The 22,583-nt window shown below is 36.1% G+C and overlaps 1 protein-coding gene and 4 long non-coding RNA genes across 8 annotated transcripts in view; 3 read left to right on the top strand and 2 right to left on the bottom strand.

The window, feature by feature from the left end:
- Positions 1-22,583, top strand: part of LOC127987694 (uncharacterized) — a 2,462,016-nt gene that overhangs the window by 1,011,300 nt on the left and 1,428,133 nt on the right. The window contains exons 92-93 of the mRNA XM_052590053.1: positions 3,066-3,242; positions 3,908-4,084. Coding sequence (XP_052446013.1) covers positions 3,066-3,242; positions 3,908-4,084 — 354 coding nt within the window. The remainder of the gene's footprint in view (positions 1-3,065; positions 3,243-3,907; positions 4,085-22,583) is intronic.
- LOC127987779 (uncharacterized) overlaps positions 1-22,583 on the bottom strand; it is a 188,456-nt gene that overhangs the window by 12,420 nt on the left and 153,453 nt on the right. The window lies entirely within an intron of this gene.
- The window catches only part of LOC127987791 (uncharacterized), a 42,212-nt gene continuing 24,449 nt past the window's right edge, over positions 4,821-22,583 (bottom strand). Inside the window, exon 2 of the long non-coding RNA XR_008161396.1 lies at positions 4,821-4,991. This is a non-coding gene — a long non-coding RNA (uncharacterized LOC127987791). The remainder of the gene's footprint in view (positions 4,992-22,583) is intronic.
- Positions 7,555-11,912, top strand: LOC127987788 (uncharacterized). 4 transcript variants are annotated; one of them, XR_008161393.1, is made up of 5 exons: positions 7,555-9,046; positions 9,133-10,114; positions 10,184-10,407; positions 10,649-10,797; positions 11,437-11,912. It is a non-coding gene; the product is annotated as an uncharacterized LOC127987788 (long non-coding RNA). The 4 variants fall into 4 exon arrangements; XR_008161392.1 differs by lacking the exon at positions 11,437-11,912 and having other exon boundaries at positions 9,133-9,294; positions 9,729-10,114; positions 10,649-11,275; XR_008161390.1 differs by lacking the exon at positions 11,437-11,912 and having other exon boundaries at positions 10,649-11,276.
- LOC127987795 (uncharacterized) lies at positions 12,794-22,352 on the top strand. Its single transcript, XR_008161404.1, has 6 exons — positions 12,794-12,892; positions 15,750-15,809; positions 16,140-16,273; positions 18,203-18,254; positions 20,723-20,829; positions 21,919-22,352. It is a non-coding gene; the product is annotated as an uncharacterized LOC127987795 (long non-coding RNA).

A 22,583-nucleotide genomic window follows, 5' to 3' on the forward strand; every position in this document is an offset into this window, starting at 1 on the left:
ATTCTGCTACATAATAATAGAAAGAGCCGGCATCAAAAGATCAATTAAATATATCACTATGAATGCTTAGCTCTCACAAGCTAGTTATCTCTTTGTTAACTTTCCTCATCTCCTGCTTAAAAGCCAGAAAGATCTTCAGATTTTTGAGAATCATAAGCTTTTGCCCCTGACTTTCTTTTAAATTTACTTTTGACTTTTGTCTTTCTTAAAAAAAAAAAATTATATTTAAATGTTCAACTGTTTAAACTTGAACTAGAGCTTTTCATTACAAACAGTGTTTGATAATCTTTAAATGCTTTGTGATGTAATGCACATTGAGTTGATTCCAGCTTTATCTTCTCTTCTGCAGGTTTTTGGGTCCTGCTGCAGATGAAGGCTGTCAGTATGTGACTGGAATTGTGGGTAAAAACCCGTTACTCCTGAGAGAGCTGAATCTGAGTAGACATGAACTAGGAGACACAGGAGTGAATCAGATCTCTGCTCTACTGCAGGATAAACACTGTACACTCAACACACTGAAGTGAGTATCTTACATCATTTCACACGTTACATGACTAGTAATGTTACAGTCCTCTATTTCAATTCTCATTTGAGTCCAACCCCACGTTATAAAGCTTAAAAGAGCCAGGACATGTTTAATATAACTCTGATTATATTTGTCTGAAAGAAGAAATTCATATACATCTAGGATGTCTTGAAGGTGAGTAAATCATGGAGTAATTTTCATTTTTGGGTGAACTATCCCTTTAAGTGCACAGAGGTTGGAGAAAATAATGTGAACACATTAGAAATAGCCAGTATTTTATTAAAGTGTTTACTGTCTTTTGTCTTTAATACAGCTTCCAACCTTCTTAGAAAAGATTAATACAACTTTTGAATAGACATCAGTTACATTTAGTCTCTAACTTCTGCTGTGACTGCTGAATGTGATCATGTTTACTGACTGCAAACCGAGGATTGAAGACTAATTTAAAAAAAAAGTATATGCGTGTATGCCAGGTTTTTTGGCCAACTGGGTCTCTGAGTTTAGGTTAGAGGAGGTTATGAATGAAGCTGGAGTTTCTCTGCGTCTGGAGAGCATCAGTGCAGAGGATCATTTTATAAAGTTAAAGACTATGAAGTGCAACACACACACCTCTGATACAATCTCAGAAAAAGTAGTCTGGGGTTTCATGACCCTTTAAAAACTATCTTCCCATCACCCTCACTGACTGTTACCAGTGATGCGCGGGTCAATATATAAACAACCCACACCTGACCAGTGTTTCTGCAAGTTCAGCAGACCGTGAGGTTTGGGTTTGTTCTGATCCGAGCTCGTGAGCGGAGAGCACATTTCTGAATATTCACTCATTCGGGGGGGGGGTCTCGCTCAACCAATGGCCTGCTGGTTCCAAAATATGTGCAATAAGGGCTGACTCCGACTAATTATTATTATTTTTTCTAGTCGACTAGTAGTTGTTCATTTAAGCCATTCGTGGACAAATCACATTCTTATATTAATTTAATTACTTATAGGCTATAGCCTACAGGATAATAAGCGTTATGACCGCACGCATAAAGCTTGCCACAAAGAATTGGTTAAAGTAATGATTATGAATGTCTAAATTAGCAAGGACACATTTAATTGTTTAGTAATAAACTGGTGTTTTCTGATTCGCTGTAAAGATGAAGTGGACGATGCGGACTCGCCATGAACGCCAGAGAGAAATGCACATTTCATTTGGATTACATCATCAGAGAGTAGCCTATTTATTTTGTTTTGAATATTTTCATTTAAAAGTAGTCATTTCATTTCAGTAGTCATATTTCTCGAACCTGTGAGGCACAAACTGAGTTTCGGCATCCTCCAGTTCACATCAATGCAAGTGATCGTTCCAGCACCTCATTACATTGTCTGCTATATATTTGCTTCTTATTTATTAAATACGGGCAACTGATTGATAAAACATTGATCTTCACCTTTTCTCTTGCACCCGCTCATTTTTGGATCAACCCGTGATAGCTTGTTTTTTGCACTATATATATGTATATTTTTATATATGTTCATATATTTTTGTATAGTTAATCTGTCTATATTCTGTACTGTATATTTTACTTGTAAAGTTAGTTGTTGTGTGATCTAAACATTTGAAATTTCTGCTCATACAGCAGGTCAAATACACAACCCAATATCCAATCATTTCACTTAATAATAGCAAAAATACACAAACATTTCTCTTTTATCCAGTGGGACAGAACTGTTTTCATTGTGTTTATTAATGGGACACAACAGAATAGTTCTGTGCTGCTGTATCAGAACATATTCATAGTGTTTATTGATGCTTCATATAATCTCTCTGTCATCAAACACCAGATTAATGAATGTGTAACACAACTGAACAGAACCGGTCCAGACTGGGCTTTATTCTGTGCAGGCATTGCTACTTCAGTTTGACCTGTTTCAGAGAAATATTACTGTACTTCACATCTACACACACAGACAAACCTACAGTTTTATTTAGATGTGCAAAGCTGAATCTGTGTAGCAAAGCTGATCAAGTCACTGGACAGAGCAGAGCGAATGCATTTACGTTGTAGTGATGTTCAGACCAGAATCAGTTTAAACACAAATACACAGCAGTCAGGACTTTTATTTTAGACAATATGATCAGTTTTAGACAAAAGATGAAATAAGAATTATATGACAGAAATGAAAAGATATGAAAGATTTTAACACCTTTCACACAAAGTTGTTGGGAATTAAAACTTCATTGTATTTCTATCAAGAATCAGGAGAAATTGTACATAAATCATGAGAAGTGTCAATTATTTGATTAAATGAACAACTTATTTGTTTTTCTGTTTTGAAGACCAAATTGTGGAAAAATATCCAAAGATGTTCAGACACTCTTCCTCTGTTTTTTGTTTTATCAAGACATTGTGACTTTATTAAATAGTTTTCTTCTATCTTCTCTCTTTCTCTCAATGCAGATTAAGATGCTGTGTTTGACAGATGAAGATTGTTCTGCTGTGACTTCATGAACATAACGTGTCTGATTCATTGTGTTTTCTCTTTCTGTCTTCAGTCTGTGTGGATGCAGTATTACAGAGAAACAGTGTCTCATCCTGACTTCAGCTCTGAAATCAAACCCATCACACCTGAGAGAACTGATCCTGAACTGGAATGAACTACTAGGAGACTCTGGAGTGAAACACCTCAGTGATCTACTGATGAACACACAATTCAAGCTGGAGAAACTACAGTTAGTATCATTATACTCTACAGCACTTACAGTCAGATTGATTTATCATACATCATTTATTTCCAAAAATGAATGTACCCTTGTGATCTTTAATGAAAATAACTATCACTTTCTCTCATAAAAACATCTCTTCTCTCGTCTGATGATGTGAAGGAGGGAAAACCTGTCAGTCACATGAGATCACAGCAATAACAAACAATTATCAGCTTTTCATCTAAAATTAATTCCTGACCTGCAGTAAAAAAAAAAGAAAAACTGTTTCACAAAAGAACTGAATCTGATCACAAAATGTACTTGTTGACTGTAAACTACAATCTTAACATGTCGTGAAGTATATTTAAATTTTCTTGGTTTGTTGCATTTAAACTATATATATTTTATTGTAAAGTGTTCTGTAGTTAATCATGTGTCTTAATTACATCACAAATCACAAACTTTTTTTTTTTTTGTCCTGACTAAAGATTCTCCAGACTTGAAATGTAACTAATATCCTCAAATTCTAGTTTTGTTTTTGTTTTAGTTTATGGCTGTGTAATTATTTATTTTGTATTCAAGGTGTAGCAACATTTTATTTTTTGCACTGTATGATGTTTACTCAAAATTAATTTAACTCACACATGAACAAAACGTGTCTGATTCATTGTGTTTTCTCTTTCTGTCTTCAGTCTGCGTGGATGCAGTATTACAGAGAAACAGTGTTTCATCCTGACTTCAGCTCTGAAATCAAACCCATCACACCTGAGAGAACTGAACCTGAGCGGGAATGAACTACTAGGAGACTCTGGAGTGAAACACCTCAGTGATCTACTGATGAACACACAATTCAAGCTGGAGAAACTAGAGTTAGTATCATTATACTCTACAGCAGTTACAGTCAGATTAAAGATTACTGTTCACTTTCAGGAAAAGGAAATGAAGGATGTGACGTGTGGCCAAATATAGTGTCCCATACTCTGAACATGTGATCTGCATTTAACACACACACACACACACACACACACACTCTCTCTCTCTCACACACACACACACACACACACACACACACACACACACACACACTCTCTCTCTCTCACACACACACACACAGTGAACACACACAAACACACACACACTCTCTCTCTCATACACACCTTGAACACACACACACACACAGTGAACACACACACCTTGAAAACACACACTCACTCTCACACACACACACACACACACACACACACAGTGAAAACACACTCTCTCACATACACACACACACACACACACACACCTGCGGTGCTGAGGAACAGTTGGGGTTCAGTTCTTGCTCGAGGGTCTCATCTCAGTCAATCACCGGAGATCACAGTAATCCAGTTCATTAATGGACCGAAATATTATTTTTATTCACTCAGACATGTACAGTAAAGAATGACAGTAGCAAAAAAAGTAAAAAATATAATTAAATAGATTGTAATTCAGAAACAGAATTTTCTTGATTTCTCACATTTAATGTTATTTAATGTTCTGTAGTTCATCCTGTGTCTACTTTGTTCATCTTTTTTCTTCTGTTTTTGTTTATGGTCATATAATAAGGTTTTTGGCAACGTTTTATTTATTGCACTGTATGTTGTTAACACATGATGAATTACTCACACATGAACATAACGTGTCTGATTCATTGTGTTTTCTCTTTCTGTCTTCAGTCTGTGTGGATGCAGTATTACAGAGAAACAGTGTCTCATCCTGACTTCAGCTCTGAAATCAAACCCATCACACCTGAGAGAACTGGACCTGAGCGGGAATCAAATAAATAACACAGGACTGAATCACTTATGTGACGTACTGAAGGATTCACGCTGTAAACTGGAGAGATTGAGGTCAGTAACATTCACAGACAAGAATCAAAATGATGAAAATCACTTTGTTTAACTCTTATGTGCTGTTCAAGGTCTTTTGAGACCCCAAATGATGTTTGCTGAAATAAAAACAAATGTTCCCTTTATCTAAATGACATGAGACTTTGTACGGTTGTCAACACTTGGTGCTATTCTTTATATATAAAATTATATTATTTTTATATAAAAACCTATTTAAAAATATATTTTTAATTAAATACATTTTATACATTTACAAAATATCATAAATCCTTCAAAAAAAAACTACATAAATGTAGAGTAAAACCATTAATAAATGACACATTTTGTAACAAAAAGTCGTTTTGTTGGCTGTGTTCTCTGGAGAGCCCAAACAGCTCGAGTGTCGTCCCCAAACGAACAGCACATAAGAGTTCAACAAAACACTTTATACTCAATATCTCATGATGAATGTGTTCACATTATATTTGTGAAAGATTCTTCATCTTAATGATTTGTTTGTAAGATGATCTCTCTTCCTCTGTTTGTCTCTTTCTAGTCTTTATGACTGTGGCATTACAGATGTTTCTTCTTTAACTCAGTCTTTGACAAACACAAAAGCTCTGCAGTTTCTAAAAGAGCTTGATCTGAGATATAATGTGATTGGAGACTCCAAGCAGAAGCTCATTGATGTGCTACGAGACTCAAACTGTGAACTGAGGTGAGTAAACTTCACTTTGTGATATTAAAGAGATTCATTTACCTCTGATATGTGAACAAATATATACTTTCAGATATTAGTGAAAAGAGTTGATCAAATGATCATCAAGCTTTATTTCAAAGGGTTTGTGTCAGAATGAAATGTAAAGTTGATAAAAATGTTGAACACAAAGGAGGAAAGAGAAGAAAAGCAGACTGTCACAGCTTTCTACAGCAACAGCTGCTTTATTAATGAGATCAGTAATAGTGAATCATTAGAGTTTGAAATAGATTTGTTCAGATTGTAGGAAAACGCTGGTAAAATCAGAGCAGATTCAGCTTCAGCTCACAGTCGTCCAGCATCACATGATCAATGTCTCTGTCTCTTGTGTGTTTTTACTTTGACAAGCAACACGTCACATTACTTTACACTTACTTTCTGTAAGAGATAATGTAGCTCCAGCCGCTTGTTATCACAGAATAAACCCGACAGGGTGATCAGGACTTGTGTCCTCCTGAAGAGACTTATTCTGTGATCACATCCGGCTGCATCTGCATTATCACACTTATTATATGCTTTCTTGACACACAAGTGAAGAATTAGACACAATTTAGATTCAGCTAAACACTTCTGCTAAGTTAGCAACAACTTGAACAACAAGACACACTTTGAACAATGTCTCCTCAAGTCTACTATTAACAGGAATCTCCTGCGGTTTGGATTGAGGGTAAATCCAGTCAGTAACTGAGGCACAAGCTAATAGCAGTTGTGTTTGAATGAAACGAGTGAGAGCGCGGTGCTGTGATACGAGAGAAGTCAAAGAAACACCCGACTCAAATACCGTATGACTGTGTGTTATTCTGCTGCTAATGACACACACCTAATGAATAACACACCTCCGAATGTCACCACTGACCAATCAGAATCCAGTATTCCAGCGAGCTGTGCAATCATTTCACTTATTTACTGAGACCAATACAAACATGTTTAAACTAGAGGACAAACAGTGATTGTGAAAAAGTAAAAATAAAAAGTGATTAAAATTCACTAATTTGTACTTTGTTCCAATGACGTCTTAATATCTTCTCTTCTGTTCCACCTTACAGAGTAGATAGACAGAGATCCACCACCAAAATATGGTGAATGCTGTCTATCATAATGTGAAATGATCTTGAGAGGAGCAGTAAACATCAGCTGAAGATCCACAGAAGAGCTTCACTACTGTGTCTATGAGGAGAAATAAATGTGTGATAAATGTGTAAATGTGATCCATACAGGTGAAGAGACTCAGACTTTACAATCAAATAATGCAGCATGTGTGTTAGAAACATGATATTGAATGATTAATGTTGCTTTAGTATTCAAGCAGATGATCATTGTGTTTAATGTAAAGCTGGAACAGAGGAGGAAGAAGCTCAGATGAGTCTGTCTGGATCTTCAGTTTAATAATATTTCTATTAAACTCATTCTTAATGATTCAGATGTTTAAATGTGATTGTCAAGTGCAGCACTTAAATGTGTCAAAATATATAAAGTATATCTACAATGTGACAAATTTCCATGTTACTTAAAACATTTTCTACTCCTTGTTATTCTATTTAATTACGGTTTAATTTACTGATTATTTTCCTACAAAATCACAAAATAATTACAGAAATCTATTTGTAAATTTTATAATGGTATATAGATAATTTAATGTCCTTTAAGATTTTAAAATTCAAGTTTTTGTTTGTCATCAAGTGTTTGTTTTCCTTCATTTTTCCTTTGTTTTACGAGGTTTAATGAGGACAATCTTTGAAGAATGCACAGAAAATATTTTTAGTCCTAATAATAAAATAAGATTTCAATGGTATAATATTCAGATTTGAATCATTGAAGTGTGTGTGAAGTATTTGAATGTGGAGGGAGTATTTAGAGACAATCCCAGCCCTGATCACAGAGTGTAGCTTGAAGTGTGTGTGAAGTATCTGAGGAGTATTTTCAGACTTTAGTCTTTGCAACTTCACAGATCTTCTTTATTCACCAAGAGCTTGTAACACTCCAGAGAGAAAAGAAAAATTAAAATCGCATCATATGAGCCCTTAATGGAGACCAGAACCGGTCTGCTTTGGGAACTGGAGAGATTAAGAAAACACACTTTATTTAATAAAAATTATCATTCATTATTGCTACTTGAATGTCGACTTGTGAGTTGTGTCTCGCCAACCGTTTCTTTATTAAATAAAGTGTGGTAACATTTCGATAGTCATGATTTGTTTGTCAGATTCAGTGACTGCATCAGATGCATTTGTAAGGAGCAAACTGTAGATCTGTAGATCTCCAACATTACTGGGTAATTACTGTAAACAGTGATAAGAATGAAGACCTACATTTATCAGATAATCAGAATATGTTAAACATAATAAGCGCTAAACATCTCATAAGGAAACAGTTCTTAGTGTTAGCCTAAAACAGCAGCAGCATTAATGTTTCATTTCTTTTCTATATAATCATTTAGATGTTCTTGACAGTATCTAGTTTGTTCAGTTGATGTTTTCTCTAGCATTAAGACATGAATCATCTTTTACACAGCGCTCAGCTCCTCTGACGCGGATAATTCTGGTTCAGTTTCTAATGTAATGTGTGCACGCTCTGCTCCCGCGAGAACATTTGCTGAACAGAGACCCCTGGTCACAGTTTTCACTGGGTCACCGATTTCAGCACAACAGGGGTCAAGGGTCATTCTACAGAAACCTCCAATTTTGGGATGACAAGATGTCTTAAAATGCATTTCTTTTTTTTAACATTTAAACTTAGACCACATTATTATATATGTCAACAGTAGTAACAATAAACTCAAAGTTATTGGTATAATTACTCACAGACATAAAGAAATTGTGTGTGCGCTGTGGTCTTAATGTGGGAAAACAAGCCCTGTGTCTCAATGTTCATACTATCCATCCTATATGTTTAGAATAAGTGTGTCCCAAAGCATAGTATGATGAAAAGAGTATGCCCAAAGTCCCCGGATGGTCTTCTATTTCAGGTCGATTTTTAAAGTTCAAACAGTTGAATGCACTTGTTTTTCCAGTCATTAATCATCTCTAAATTAATGCACTGCCTTCACTGAAGCACAAATAGACAAACATCAGATTTCATTGATTTGATGTGTTTTCAATACTGATATCTCTTTGGATTTTTTAAAGAATGTTTAATTATCATGTATCGTGCACTCACAAGCTTGTTTCTGTTTCTCTCTGCAGATATGTGAGTTGTTCATATCAAGGCAAAGTTAAAAGGTAAAAAACTGTATTATTTAGAGATGTTTAAGATATATATTGTGCTAAGTTTCCTACACCTTCTACCTTGTTTTATTTATTCTCAGGGAGGTAAAGTCAGATCTGCTCTATCTCATAAGCGTCTGAGTTCATCTTCACAAAACAGGTCACAGAAGACTTCTCCGTGGTCTGTTCTTAGCTATAAATCAATGCCAGGGAGGCAGACTTGTGTTATATACTACTACAAGTCAGTTTATTCATTACAATTAGTAAGTAAGCAGTACAAATATTCTACAATTACTGTGAAAGTATTAAATAAAGTATAAATGTGAGTAAGTTGTTTGCTCAAGGCAATATCAGCGATGGTTCTGGAGCAGGAGAGCTCTTCAGGTCTCGAAGCAGTATCTGATTTCATCATTACTTCAGTCTTTTATAGACTTCAGGCAACGCTGTGTACAAGTCCTATTTCATGGTGCGATCTAATCACTTTAAAGTTGAGGCAGTGAAGGACCATGAGAGCTTGGAAAGTCATCAGGAGAGCCACTGCAAAACAGTGCATTTAATACAATTCAGAGTGCTTCCATAGACAAGGACGAAACTTTACGTTTGGGAGTTTAAAAAAAATATATATAAAAAATCTCACTGAAATGTACTGTGTTGTAGGTGCTAACAGTGGCTTCATTTACATAAAAATGTATTTCAGGGTAGACCGAAAGAAAGGATTGAAGATAGGAGAGAATTACAGATGACTACCAGGCAAAAGAGTTCATACACTACATAGCAGAGGATGAGAGAAAAAAGATGAGGGCCAGATTATCAGATGTCAAGTTCATCTCAGTCATGTCAGATGATCTCTGGACAGTGCAGTGATGGAAGAAGAAATGGTCTACGTCACAAGTGCCACTGAGGGCAAGGTCAAAGCTGATTTAGATTCAAAGCCAGATGCTGCAAATCTAGCTGAAGCAGTGTGTAGTATAATGGGAAGTGGAGTCAGCACTCAATGGAGAAACAAGCAAGTGGCAATCACCATAGATGGAGCATCTGTAATGACAGGGGTAAACAACGGTGAAGTTACAAAACTTGGAGGAGGTATGTTCATTTATAGCCTACTAAAACCAGCAGTGTAGATGGATTATTTAATGTTTGCTTTCTTTTCAGCACTGCTAGATTTAGTGATGTGAACAGTGGTGTCCTGCAGGAGATGCGGCTGACCAGTTTCCAGTGCTGGCCAGAGACAGACACCAGTTCAGGTTAGCAATTCACATGTAAAGAGCAAATCTTCATCAGTCACTTCCGACCTCTTTTACTGTCTGCTGGAGTGAATGTGGAGTTGATCCCTGATCAATGGACAGTTCTCAAGACTGAACTTCACACAGCAGGAGGTACTTGATGTTTGAGAAAAAAAAAAAACATGTAGAAATTTTAAACAAGTGCTTGAAAAGTTCCTAAGCTCTATAGAAAGGTCTAATAATGTGAGACAGTTTTATTTTGTTTATCAGCAATCAGAGTAAATGTAATTTGTTAAAGGCACAATCCAAATTTGATGCCATCTTTTAATAACTAAAGTTGCATTTGAAAATGTATAATTGTTTGCAAGTGCATAAATCATATTTTCTGTCTCAGCCTGCTGCAGGAACCTTTGAGAAGACCTGGTCTACTGTGAACAGAATACTGCTCCATCATGTCCTGATGTCCCTGATGTTTCTGATGCTCTCCTCACAATCCCTGCAACTACAGCTGACTGTGAAAGAGGGTTCAGTGTTATGAAGCAGGTAAAGAGTGACTGGGGCTCACACCTAAAAGATGAGACCCTCTCTGACCTCCTTAAACCCAGTTGTGCTCACCTGACATCAAAGACTTTGATCCAAACACAGCCATTGACATCTGGCACGCTGACAGTTTGTGCTCACGCAGGCCTGACTTTCTGCACAAACACCAAACAAAAGGAACAGAGGGAGGCTAAGATTCTGACTACACCTCTGAAGAAGAAGAAGAAGAGCTCTGAAGAAGAAGAAGAAGAGCTCTGAAGACGTGATTCAGATGATAGATGAAGTGTACTACAGTACTGAAATATAAATATCTACCACATGAGTGATAGCGGGCTGTAGTTTGGACATCCCTGGTTTAAAGCCTATTGTGACATTTGCAGCGATCACAACAGTATTGATTTATTAATCTGTGATGAACTGTGTTTCATATAAAACACAAAACCAGAACACTTAAGTTAAACTCAATTCATTGCTTCTTTCAATTTTTAAATGCTTAATTTTTTAAATATTTGGGGTCTTTTAATTGTAAGTTTTTTTGTTTCTCTCTCTCTCTCTCTCTCTCTCTCTCTCTCTCTCTCTCTATATATATATATATATTAATAAGAGAAAAGATAAATAATGATCTATTTTTTTTTATTTCAGCCCATAAATACAATCATCAAATCATCATGAAGAAAATAAATCTGCAGAGACAGAGTTTACTGAAGAACAGAGAGAACATGAGAGATCTAGAACCCTGCAGAACCAAACACACTGAAGAACAAACCGCTTGTGTTTATTATTCATCCTTCAGTAATGAGGCTGAAGAACCATTAGTTTATAAAGCAGTTCATCAGATTTCGTGTTTCACTGATGTCTTCACAGACATTTTCTACATCTCACTTAGTCACATGTTCTCCTATTCTCATGAAGTGCTTTGAACGGCTAGTCATGCACCACATCAATTCTGTCAATTCAATCAATTTTATATTTAATCTGTATCTATCTGTATTTTTAGGTTCTACTGTTAGTGTTATCTGTATGCACCATGAGTCTGAGAGTAACGCAGTTTCAATTCTCTGTATTTATGTACTGTACATGTGAAGAATTGACAATAAAGCAGACTTGACTTCATTATAGTCTGATAAACCATGTTATTTGCTTCTAACAAATTTATTTCTGAATTTGTACATTCCTATTGTTTATTATTTTCTTTTATTTTTTTTTTATTTTTATTACGCAACACTACTTTTTTAGTCTTTAATATGGGATGAGTCTCTTTTCAACCCTCAGCTGGACAAAGTAATGATGAAATCAAAGACCAGTTGGACATCGAGCCTATACACAATAAAGAAGCAGAAACTGTAGAACAAGTATTAATACTGTACCCTAATATGAATTGAAATAATTTAAAGTAAGAAATAAATACAAGTCTCTGCATGTGAGACATTTGAAGTGAATATGATAGATAACAGTCCAGAAGAGTGAAAATAATAATGCGGTGTTTAAATGTATTAGGCGTAATATCCTCTCTTCAGTACAGCAGGTGGCAGTAACTGTTCAGCTCGCTCGAGACTCTCCAGTAAAACCCACGAAGAAGAATAAACCGAAAGTAACTGCAGAAAACACACAGATAGCAAGAGAAAGCGTTGCTCGTTAGATTTGATGCATGCCATGTCCTAGAAAACATTTTTCATTTACAAGCTTAGCAAAAAAAGACTTATAAATCTCTTCTTAGTGCACAAGACCGCAAGTATGTTTTCAAAAACGAATGTGTTTCTGAAGGTTTTTCCGTATTTCCGCTTCTGGTTTATGTTCTTGTTTTCGTGACGCGAAATCGAAAGTGTTTTTAAACCAGTCATTTCTTATTAAGACCATTTGGTTGTTCAGTTATTTCAGTTATTCTACATGGCAGTGCATTTGATTGTAACTCACTTTATTGTATAGTGTTTTTGTTGCTGTTGCTGCTAACTGAACATATTTATTGATCTCATTAACCTCATCATTTCCCGGTCACACTGAACAGCAGATTGTTGTCTCAAGCCAGTGCTGATCAATGACCGTTTAGCTGCAGTCTGTCAGAGAAGAGAGGAAAGATGAGTCTCTCACAGAAACAGAGGTAAGACTGAGTCTGTTTTCAGAGGATCATTTTAAACACTGCTGCACTTTCAGAGGATTGCTGGAAAAAACAAAAAAATAAACCTTAACAAACTTTGTTTTGAAAAAAAAAAACACTTTATTCAACAATTCTTTACAGTTTATGTGTGTAGTCCTTTTCAAATATAGGCTAGAATTTAATAAATAAATCATATTTAATAAATAAAAAATAATAATAATGATTTTGCTGTTCTAGCGGTTGATGAAAAAAAAATGCTTCTCACCACACATACTGTATAAGACTGGTGATCCGGCTAATGTAATTAACTATAGACCTATCAGTATTTTACGAGTTGTTTCTAAAGAAACTGAAATGTTCGTTTTCAATTAGTAAGTACAGCATTTAAATCTTGGCCATTTTCCATTACATCCTATGCAGTTTGGATTTAGGGCACACACACCACTCTATGGAGACAGCCAACTGTTATTTCATTGAACAAATTAAATCCAGTCTTGATAGGGGATGTGTTGTTGGAGCCATCTTCCTTGATTTTAAAAATACTTTTTATACCGTTAATGTTTTTTATCTAAATTATCAAGGTTTAAATTTTCTACTCATAAATTAACATGGATGGAGTGCTTACATACTTAAATGTAAGAAAAGAATGTACAATAATTAATAATGCATGCTTACCATTTCTTGACTGTAATATTGGAGTCCCACAGGGGTCGGTTCTTGGAACAATTTTGTTTAGCATATACAATAATGATCTGCCTACAGTTTGTTTAGAGGTCCAGGTTCAGATACAATTCTTTATACTTATGCTAAGACAAAAAACAAGCTGCTATCAAACTTACTGCTGCATTGAACAAAGTCTCAGATTGGCTAAGTCATTCTTTTTCAGTTAGAGCAGCAGAATGATAGAAATTAATTCCTGTTTATATTAGAGAGAATAAAACATTTAGTATTATTAAAACTATGCTTAAAGTAGGGCTTAAAGAAAGTCAAATATATGATAATTGACTTGACTTATTAAACAAAACAGATTTGTGTATTATTGCTAAATGCTATGGTTTTAATAGCATTCATTAAGTTTCTGACACAAAATATCATAATGTTTTTTTTTTGTTTTTTTTTTTGCCTTACCGAATGTGGTATCCTGTCCGTGGGCTTTTCTTTATTACTGTCAGTGTATCTAAAAGTAAATAAAAAATAAACCGTAATTAGTTCAAATCTTTTGTAAATTAACATAACATAAAGATATCTCTGAACTGCAACTATCCACTTTATTATCTTTCTAGTGTCAAATTAAGCAGAAAAGATAATACAATTGTATTATAAAATTATAAAAGCTGGCTCTGGCAACACATCAGAGGTTGCACCCGCGCCCTCACAACTGTCTCAAACCTCAGCATCTGGCAACGATCATTTTCATTCCAGGGACACTGAACATTATTACAAACTGTCTACACTCATATGAGGAGTTTTGAACTGCAAATTAGTCATTCAGAGAACAAATATTATGTTTGAACATGAAAAAATGACCAAGGTCCGGATCTCGGAGTTCTCATAGCTGGCTACAAGCCTGATCTTTGTAACTTCATTTTTGAGTTGATATGAACTTATACAGAACAATACGATGTCACACTTAAAGGAAGTTAAACTACTTAATGTGATATTTTATTTTTATGACTGCATAGAGTGAAACTCTTCCCACAAGCAGTGCAGTGATATGATTTAGCTACAGTCTGGATCCTCTCATGGGATTTAATATGTCCTAACTGGTTGAATCTCTTGTAGCAGTGTGAACACATGTAAGGTTTCTCTCCATTGTGGATCCTCTTGTGCTGTTTTAGTTCTACATCAGTAATAAAAGTCTTCTCACACTCAAAGCACATATGATCTCTCACACCAGTGTGTCTCTTCTGATGTAGTTTTAAACTCTGTAGATGTGAAAAACTATTTCCACTTAAAGAATGTGAATGTGGTTTCTCCTTTGAATGAACTTTTAGGTGACACATCAGGCCTGAAGCCTGCTAAATTATTTCACATTGATCACATTCATTCAGCATGAACAAACTGTTTATGTATGATTTAGTTTTAATATAGTCTATCACGGATACTTTAAATAAATGCCATTATGATACTATGACAGCAATAACATGATCTTAATGTGTCAATGAACAGATCTGAAGTCATCAGTATAATGAATGAGGTGAAAACAGGATCTATTATCATGAAATGATAATATTGATGAGTCTCAGACTATAAACACTCATTAAACAAGACATTCAGGATCAGCAGCAGATCAGCTCACTTTATTCTGTTTGCTGATAGAAACTGATTAAGTGAGGAATTAAGTATTACAGTGCTCTATTGAAAAATATTATGATTATTTCTCAAATGATACAGAAAAATACAAAATCAAATTAATTTAGATTTTCTAATAATGACATATATAACAACAAAATAGTTTCCTATAACCGTTTTGTATCTGAAGAGAAGCAAGACAAAACCTTCTTTATAAGTGTTAACAGGCACACGAATAGCCATGTTCTTATCGCATTACACAAGCAAAATGTTCTTAAAGAAATCTGTAACAAGACACAGTCTTTGAAGCTGAGGTAGAAGAATGTATTTATTTCATTGTATTTTATTTTTATAGTATGTGTTCAATTATAGTTATGTGGCTAAAACCACCATCAAGATGTTTGTCTAATCTGTTTAAAAATACACACCCAGTGAAGTTGTGTCATAAAACTGTTCGTGTATAATAAATTAACATGGTCTTCTCATTATAATGGTATGTATAACAGTCCCAGTCATAGTTATTGATATTCAGCATTGTTGTTTGTCCTGCTCGTGCTGTGCGCTGAAGAGATATCACCGTATACTACAATGAAGCACTTGACTCAAAACCAAATGCATTTTATATCAGGTAAATAATATATCCACCATATATATAAACTGGCTGAAATGTTTTGAAATCACTTGAACCCTACCTGATCGAAAAAGTTTGAGTCAGTTTGTTTCTTGATAAAGTTTTAAATCCCTGCCTCCAAGATGCTCCTCTGTCACGGATTATGGAAAGTGGAGGTTTATTAGTGAAAACTGCTAGCAAGTTAATCATGATTATATTATTGAGTTAGTGAGATAATATAATATATTATTTTAAATATATTTATTTATTTATTTATTTATTTGTTGGTTTTTATGTTTATTTCTATACAACATATAAGCAAATATCCTGATCCATACTTTATTCCAGTTGGTGGCGGTAATGAGGAGTGAGGTTGCCAAGCCAAGAAACACCAGAGAAGAAGAAGAAGAACTACGCACAGATTGAAAGAGAAAACTTTGCTCGTTGGATTAGATCCGTTTTATCAATAAACATTTGTACAGGTAGGATATAACTATCACAGATACTGCTAATTTTAACACTCGCGGACGTTGTTTTTATATACTTAATCCGATCCATCTGAGAGATATGATAATTAATTGCTGACAAGCGAAAGGAATAAAGCACAGCAAAATAAGCGTTTTTAAATACTTATAATTTCTCTTATCGGACAAGACCGCGAGTATGTTTTCAAAGAGGGTTTATTGAACACGATTCTCTTTCTGAAACTGTTTTTCGTATTTCCTCTTCTGTGTTATGCTGTTGTTTCTGTGATGTGAAATCGAAAGTATTTTTTAAGACCTTGAGTGTGACGTCACCGCTTCCGTGTCCAAACGCTCGATCAGAAATCACGATAGTTTGTTTTCCATCTACCGGTTGAGACTTACAACAAACATTTGGCCCAATATATTGCTTTAGTATAACTAAAACAACAGACAGACTGAATAAAATCAGTGTCTGACAGCACAAAGCAGCATCTATTAATCATAGAAATCAGAGTGTTCTATTTAATTATTTATAATTAGGCCTAATGAGGCATTCTATCAAAATCATGGAAGCTAAAGTAATAAAATACTTTAAAACAAGGAATAAAACTAATACTAACGCAATTATAAAACATTAAAGGAATAGTTTACCTAAAAATGAAAATTCTGTCATCATTTATGATTTATGATTTTTGCCATTCCTTAGTATTTTCTATCTACTATGGAAGTCATTGGGAACCACCAACTGTTTGATTACCAGCAGTCTTCTAAATATCTTCTTAACTAATTTCTTCCACACAAGAAGTGTGCATGTGATAGGATAACACTGAATGTGCTGCTTTAGCAAATCATGCTGCTGTTCAATGAATCTTAAAGTAGATCTTCACTTAATAGCATGAAGAGCATTGACTTGGACTGTACATTGAGATTGATTTAATCTCTCTCTGATACAGAAACCCTGTGCAAGTTATTGTTTTCATGTTTAAAATACGAACAAGAATGCAAATTTCCCTGAATATCCAAACGATGGTGAATGTGACATAAATTTTTACAACGGTTCAACAAAAAAAATATTATAATGAGTGAACAATGCACGTTAAATTTACCTTACATTTTAAACCGAATATTGTCATGTTTGTTATATTTTGCAATGACATAACACTAGTTCCAACGAAATCTGTATTATCTGGTGTGCATCTCCAAGCAAGTGATGTTTAGTGAATGTATCTGCGTCTTTGAACGATTCTGAGAGTCAGTGATTAATAACTACAGCATTAGCTTTGTCACTGAATAAATGAATGATGCCCGGCTCATGAAGACAGTGATTTGCCGTCACCTATTGTCTGTTTTATTTTTAAGTTCACAAGTAGGCTATTGTCGATTTGCCATATTTTATTGCTTTATTGATTATATTAATAATACAATTAATGGAATGTTAAGAATATCACATAAAACATGACATAAGATATAATTAATAAGGATAGAAAATATTTGTCTCTATAAAGGCTATATATATATACACCTGTAAATCAATTTAAGGTGCAGATGTTGTCCTTTAATAGTAAAGGGGTGACTGTGGTCTAAGTGGAAGAGAAGGGCTACTCAGAACAATGTTAAATGTTACATCACTGTAAAAGGTTTGAGAATCACTGTGCTAAGACATGTGTGACGTCAAAATACACGACGTTGAATTTGAGAACTATAAGTTTATTGATTTTATTTGTTTAAAGGTAATTAATTTGTATAGTGATTTAGATCCTTAGTCCACACTCCAGATCAGTGAATGGTGGTAATGCACCGAACGCTGTTTGCCAACCGCTAATAAAAACAAAAGAAGAAGAATATATGACCTCACAGAGGACAAAGCAGGATTATTGGTCACATTAAAATCATTAAGAATTGAATGTGGAATGTATAATTGAGTTTTAGATGTGTTTTATTTAACAGGAAAATACAAGTGAGGAGTAGGTGAAGTATATTCCAGACTCCACAAGGACGTGTATGTAGTCCTTTACTATTCAACATAATGATTAATGACATTTTCTCTCAGGTTGAACAAAATGTAGGATAATCTTTGTATGCAGATGATGGATCAGAGGTCGAAAAATATCATGTCAATAAGAAAATACTTGCTCCATTAGTTGAAATTGAAAAATGGACCAATAAATGTGGATTTAAATGATCTGTAGCAAAAACACAGGTTATTTGTTTTTCAAAGAGACATGAAATCTCACCCCTCACCCCTTTGAATCTATATGGACAACACCTGGAGCAAGCAAAGCTGTTCGGTTTCTTCTGGATTGGTTTAATTAAATACTAACATGGAAAGTTATGGATGTGTAGCAGCAGAATCAAACCTCAAGGAATTAGATGTAGTACAAGCTCAGGCTCTGAGAATCTGTATTGGGGCATTCAGATCATCTCCGCTATCATCAGTGCAGGAGGAAATGTCATTAAGAATTAGAAGAGTAAAATTAATGATTGCATACTGGGTCAATCTCCAAGGACGAAATGATACACATCCTGTCAAAAGTGTATTGAAAGAATTCAGGGAACATGAAGAAACAAATTTGACTAGTTTTGGGTGGATAGGTGATGCTAAAGCAAGAAATATAGGATAACATCAATTACAGTACAGTAATACAGTCTTAATTTTCTCTATTCCTCCCTGGTTATTCCCCTTGCCTACTGTTAACCTTAGTATACAGCAGGAACTGAAAGACAATTCTAATCAACTCCCGATACGGTCCCGAAACATTTAACATTTAACGCTCTCAGTCCCAGACTCCACATGTTAAAATGCCCAACTTTACAGAAAAAAAACATGTTTACAGCCTGGTGCAAAAAAATTATTTTGGTCTAAGTAGCTAATTTTGCCCTTCATGAAAACTGTGAGGGGGGGGGGGGGGGTTATAACTCATCCATTTAAATTATATTAAGACTTAAAGTTCTGCATAATTAAGGGCGTGGTCACTTGAGTGACAGGTGGATTGCGGCTGCTGACACTGCTGTCGCGCTAGGTGGGCGTAGCTTCATTTTTGATTGTCCGGGAGAGTCGCGGAGTGACGCACTGCCAAGATGGCGATGGCCCACTCTGCACACTTTAGGCTTCAAAAACACACCTCAGGAGTCTACGGGTGAAGTCACGGACACTACGTCCATATTTTTATACAGTCTATGGTCCCATCAGATATCACGAGAAAACAACAAAAGTTGCTAATATACACTCACAATGTGTTATAATACTACCAAAAAAATAAAATCAGATCCTTTATCAACATACCGAAATCACAGATAACCAGACAATGAAAATATAAATAAATATAAAAATGATTTGTATTTGGGACGCTGTGAGCACGGAGACTGAGTTTGAAAAGGTTTATCTTAAATGTTTAATATGAATAAACAGTGCTAATAAACGCCTGCTGAGGTAGTATTATCAAGTGAAGAAAGGTGAGGCTCGAACCCAGAAACACCTTTAATCACGTCATCACTTAACAACCGAATAAGGCCAGTGCATTTGTTTGTATGGTCCCCAAACCGGACACTCTCCGGCGGATGATGTTGTCGTGTTGGCATCCTCAGACCAGGACCTTCAGTGTGCATTGGGACGGTTTGCAGCCGAGTGTGAATCGGCTGGGATGAGAATCAGCACCTCCAAGTCCGAGGCCATGGTTCTCAGTCGGAAAAGGGTGGATTGCCCACTTCAGGTTGGTGGAGAGTTCCTACCTCAAGTGGAGGAGTTCAGGTATCTTGGAGTCTTGTTCACGAGTGAGGGAAGGATGGAACGTGAGATTGACAGACGGATCGGTGCAGCTTCTGCAGTAATGCGGTCGCTGTACCGGTCTGTCGTGGTGAAGAAGGAGCTGAGCTGTAAGGCAAAGCTCTCGATTTACCGGTCAATCTACGTTCCTACTCTCACCTATGGTCATGAGCTGTGGGTCATGACCGAAAGGACAAGATCCCGGATACAGGCGGCCGAAATGAGCTTTCTCCGTCGGGTGGCTGGGCGCTCCCTTAGAGATAGGGTGAGAAGCTCGGTCACTCGGGAGGAGCTCAGAGTAGAGCCGTTGCTCCTCCACATCGAGAGGAGCCAGCTGAGGTGGCTCGGGCATCTATTTCGGATGCCTCCTGGACGCCTTCCCAGGGAGGTGTTCCAGGCACGTCTCACCGGGAGGAGGCCCCGGGGAAGACCTAGGACACGCTGGAGGGACTATGTCTCCCGGCTGGCCTGCGAACGCCTCGGGGTCCCCCCGGAAGAGCTGGAGGAAGTGGCTAGGGAGAGGGAAGTCTGGGCGTCTCTGCTTAGACTGTTGCCCCCGCGACCCGGCCCCGGATAAGCGGAAGATGATGGATGGATGGATGGATGGCATTTGTTTGTAACTGACTATATTTTATAGTGTGTTTTTGTTGCTGTTGCTGCTAACTGAACATATGTCTTGATCTCATTAACCTCTTCATCTCCAGGTCACACTGAACAGCAGATCGTTGTCTCAAGCCAGTGCTGATCAATGACAGTTTAGCTGCAGTCTGTCAGAGAAGAGAGGAAAGATGAGTCTCTCACAGAAACAGAGGTAAGACTGAGTCTGTTTTCAGAGAATCATTTTAAACACTGCTGCACTTTCAGAGGTTTGCTGGAAAAAACTAAACCTTAACAAACTTTGTTGTTTATTTAACAAATGATTTGCAGAACTTCAGAGCTTCATTACTTCCTAATAAAAAAAAAGCAAACCCTCTTTGTTTGGATTCAGTGTTTAAGATTTATTAATAACTCTGTTCCTGAGCCGTACGACCCAAAGGTTAGCTTGTGTACAGCGCGCTTTATGAAGCTGAAGTGCATTTTCTCCCAGCTTCCTGTTTACAACATCAGATTAGGGTGTGCCGGTACTAGTATCGGTACCGAACGGTTCCTGGGCAAATTCCAAATGGAAGTGATCATCCTTATCCCCTTGGAGTGGGGACTTTGGAGTGAATAGGGCATGTGTTGCCATCAAGTAGTGTTAGGAATGCACGACTACTTAATGCAAATAAAGGAGTGACATAATTTCCTCATTATCTTCAGCTGGCACATTCCTGTGACAGCGCAGCATGTGTCTGTCAGCAGATGTCACTGTTTTACTGTTATAAATGTTTTTTTTGTTTTTGTTTTGTTTTGTTGATAGCATAACCGTTGCAAATAAACATACATTTTATATTTTAATACGTTTTTAAAATATGCTATATAATATATAAAAACTAATATATATATAAAACTTTTTAAAACATTAAATGTATATTGTTTTTATGTCGATGTTTTATATTGCTCCTTTTGCAAAGTGCATTCCTAACGACTACTTAATGGCACGCACATGCCCTACTCACTCCAAAGTCCCCACTTCAAGGGGATAAGGATGATCACTTCCAAATTTAATTTGCCCCGAGTACCGTTCGGTACCAATACTAGTACCGGCGCATCCCTACTTCAGATACACACACCTAAATACACTGTACAAATACAATAAACCACACCTAGGTAAGTGTAAATGTGAGTCTGTAAACAAGAATGACTGCTGTCTTTAAAACTCTGCAGATGTTTCTCTGAAGGACTAGAGATAATGTGTGTCAATATTAAACACAGATGAAGCTCCTGTAGAAAAGTTTCTCTTCTCTCTTTGTGTCATTAGTGTAAGATCAGGATCACATGTGTCTGTGAAGAGTGACCGGTCAAAGGGTAAAGTACCGAACTTCAGTGAGAAAAAAACATCTATCAAAAGGTATTTATTATCTTTGACATTATAATGTTGTGTTGGCTTATTTCTCCACTAAGATGCTTGTGATAGAAATGAACGAAATAAAACCATAAATGACTGATTTCCTCTTTATTGAACTCAGTTTGGAGCTTCTTTCCAGTAACACAATCACACAAGCAGACACAAGGAGGTATAAATTAACCATGGAAAATAGATCATGCAGCCAAACATGAATATGTCTTTACATCTCTCCATAGTCATAGATGGACAAATGCATGTCTATACAGTGCTTCATTACTATCCTCAACAGTGAAGCTCTTTAAATGAGACTGAAGGAGCTCCTGTAGTAAAGTGTTTTGTTCTTTGTGTCATTAGTGTAAGATCAGACTCACATGTGTCCAGCTCTGTGTCTGTGAAGAGTGACCGGTCAAAGGGTGAACCACCGGGATTCAGTGAAGAAACAACATCACGAACCAAACGGTACTTGATCTGTTTCTTATTTTTCTTTAAACATAGACTGTGTCAGAAAGTGTGTCAGTAAATAATTATCATAAAACGTTTAGTCCATAAATTTTTCAAAGTATTGTTTTTTTCTTTGC

The sequence above is a fragment of the Carassius gibelio genome, chromosome B22 (assembly GCF_023724105.1).
Source record: "Carassius gibelio isolate Cgi1373 ecotype wild population from Czech Republic chromosome B22, carGib1.2-hapl.c, whole genome shotgun sequence".
Lineage (NCBI taxonomy): Eukaryota > Metazoa > Chordata > Actinopteri > Cypriniformes > Cyprinidae > Carassius > Carassius gibelio.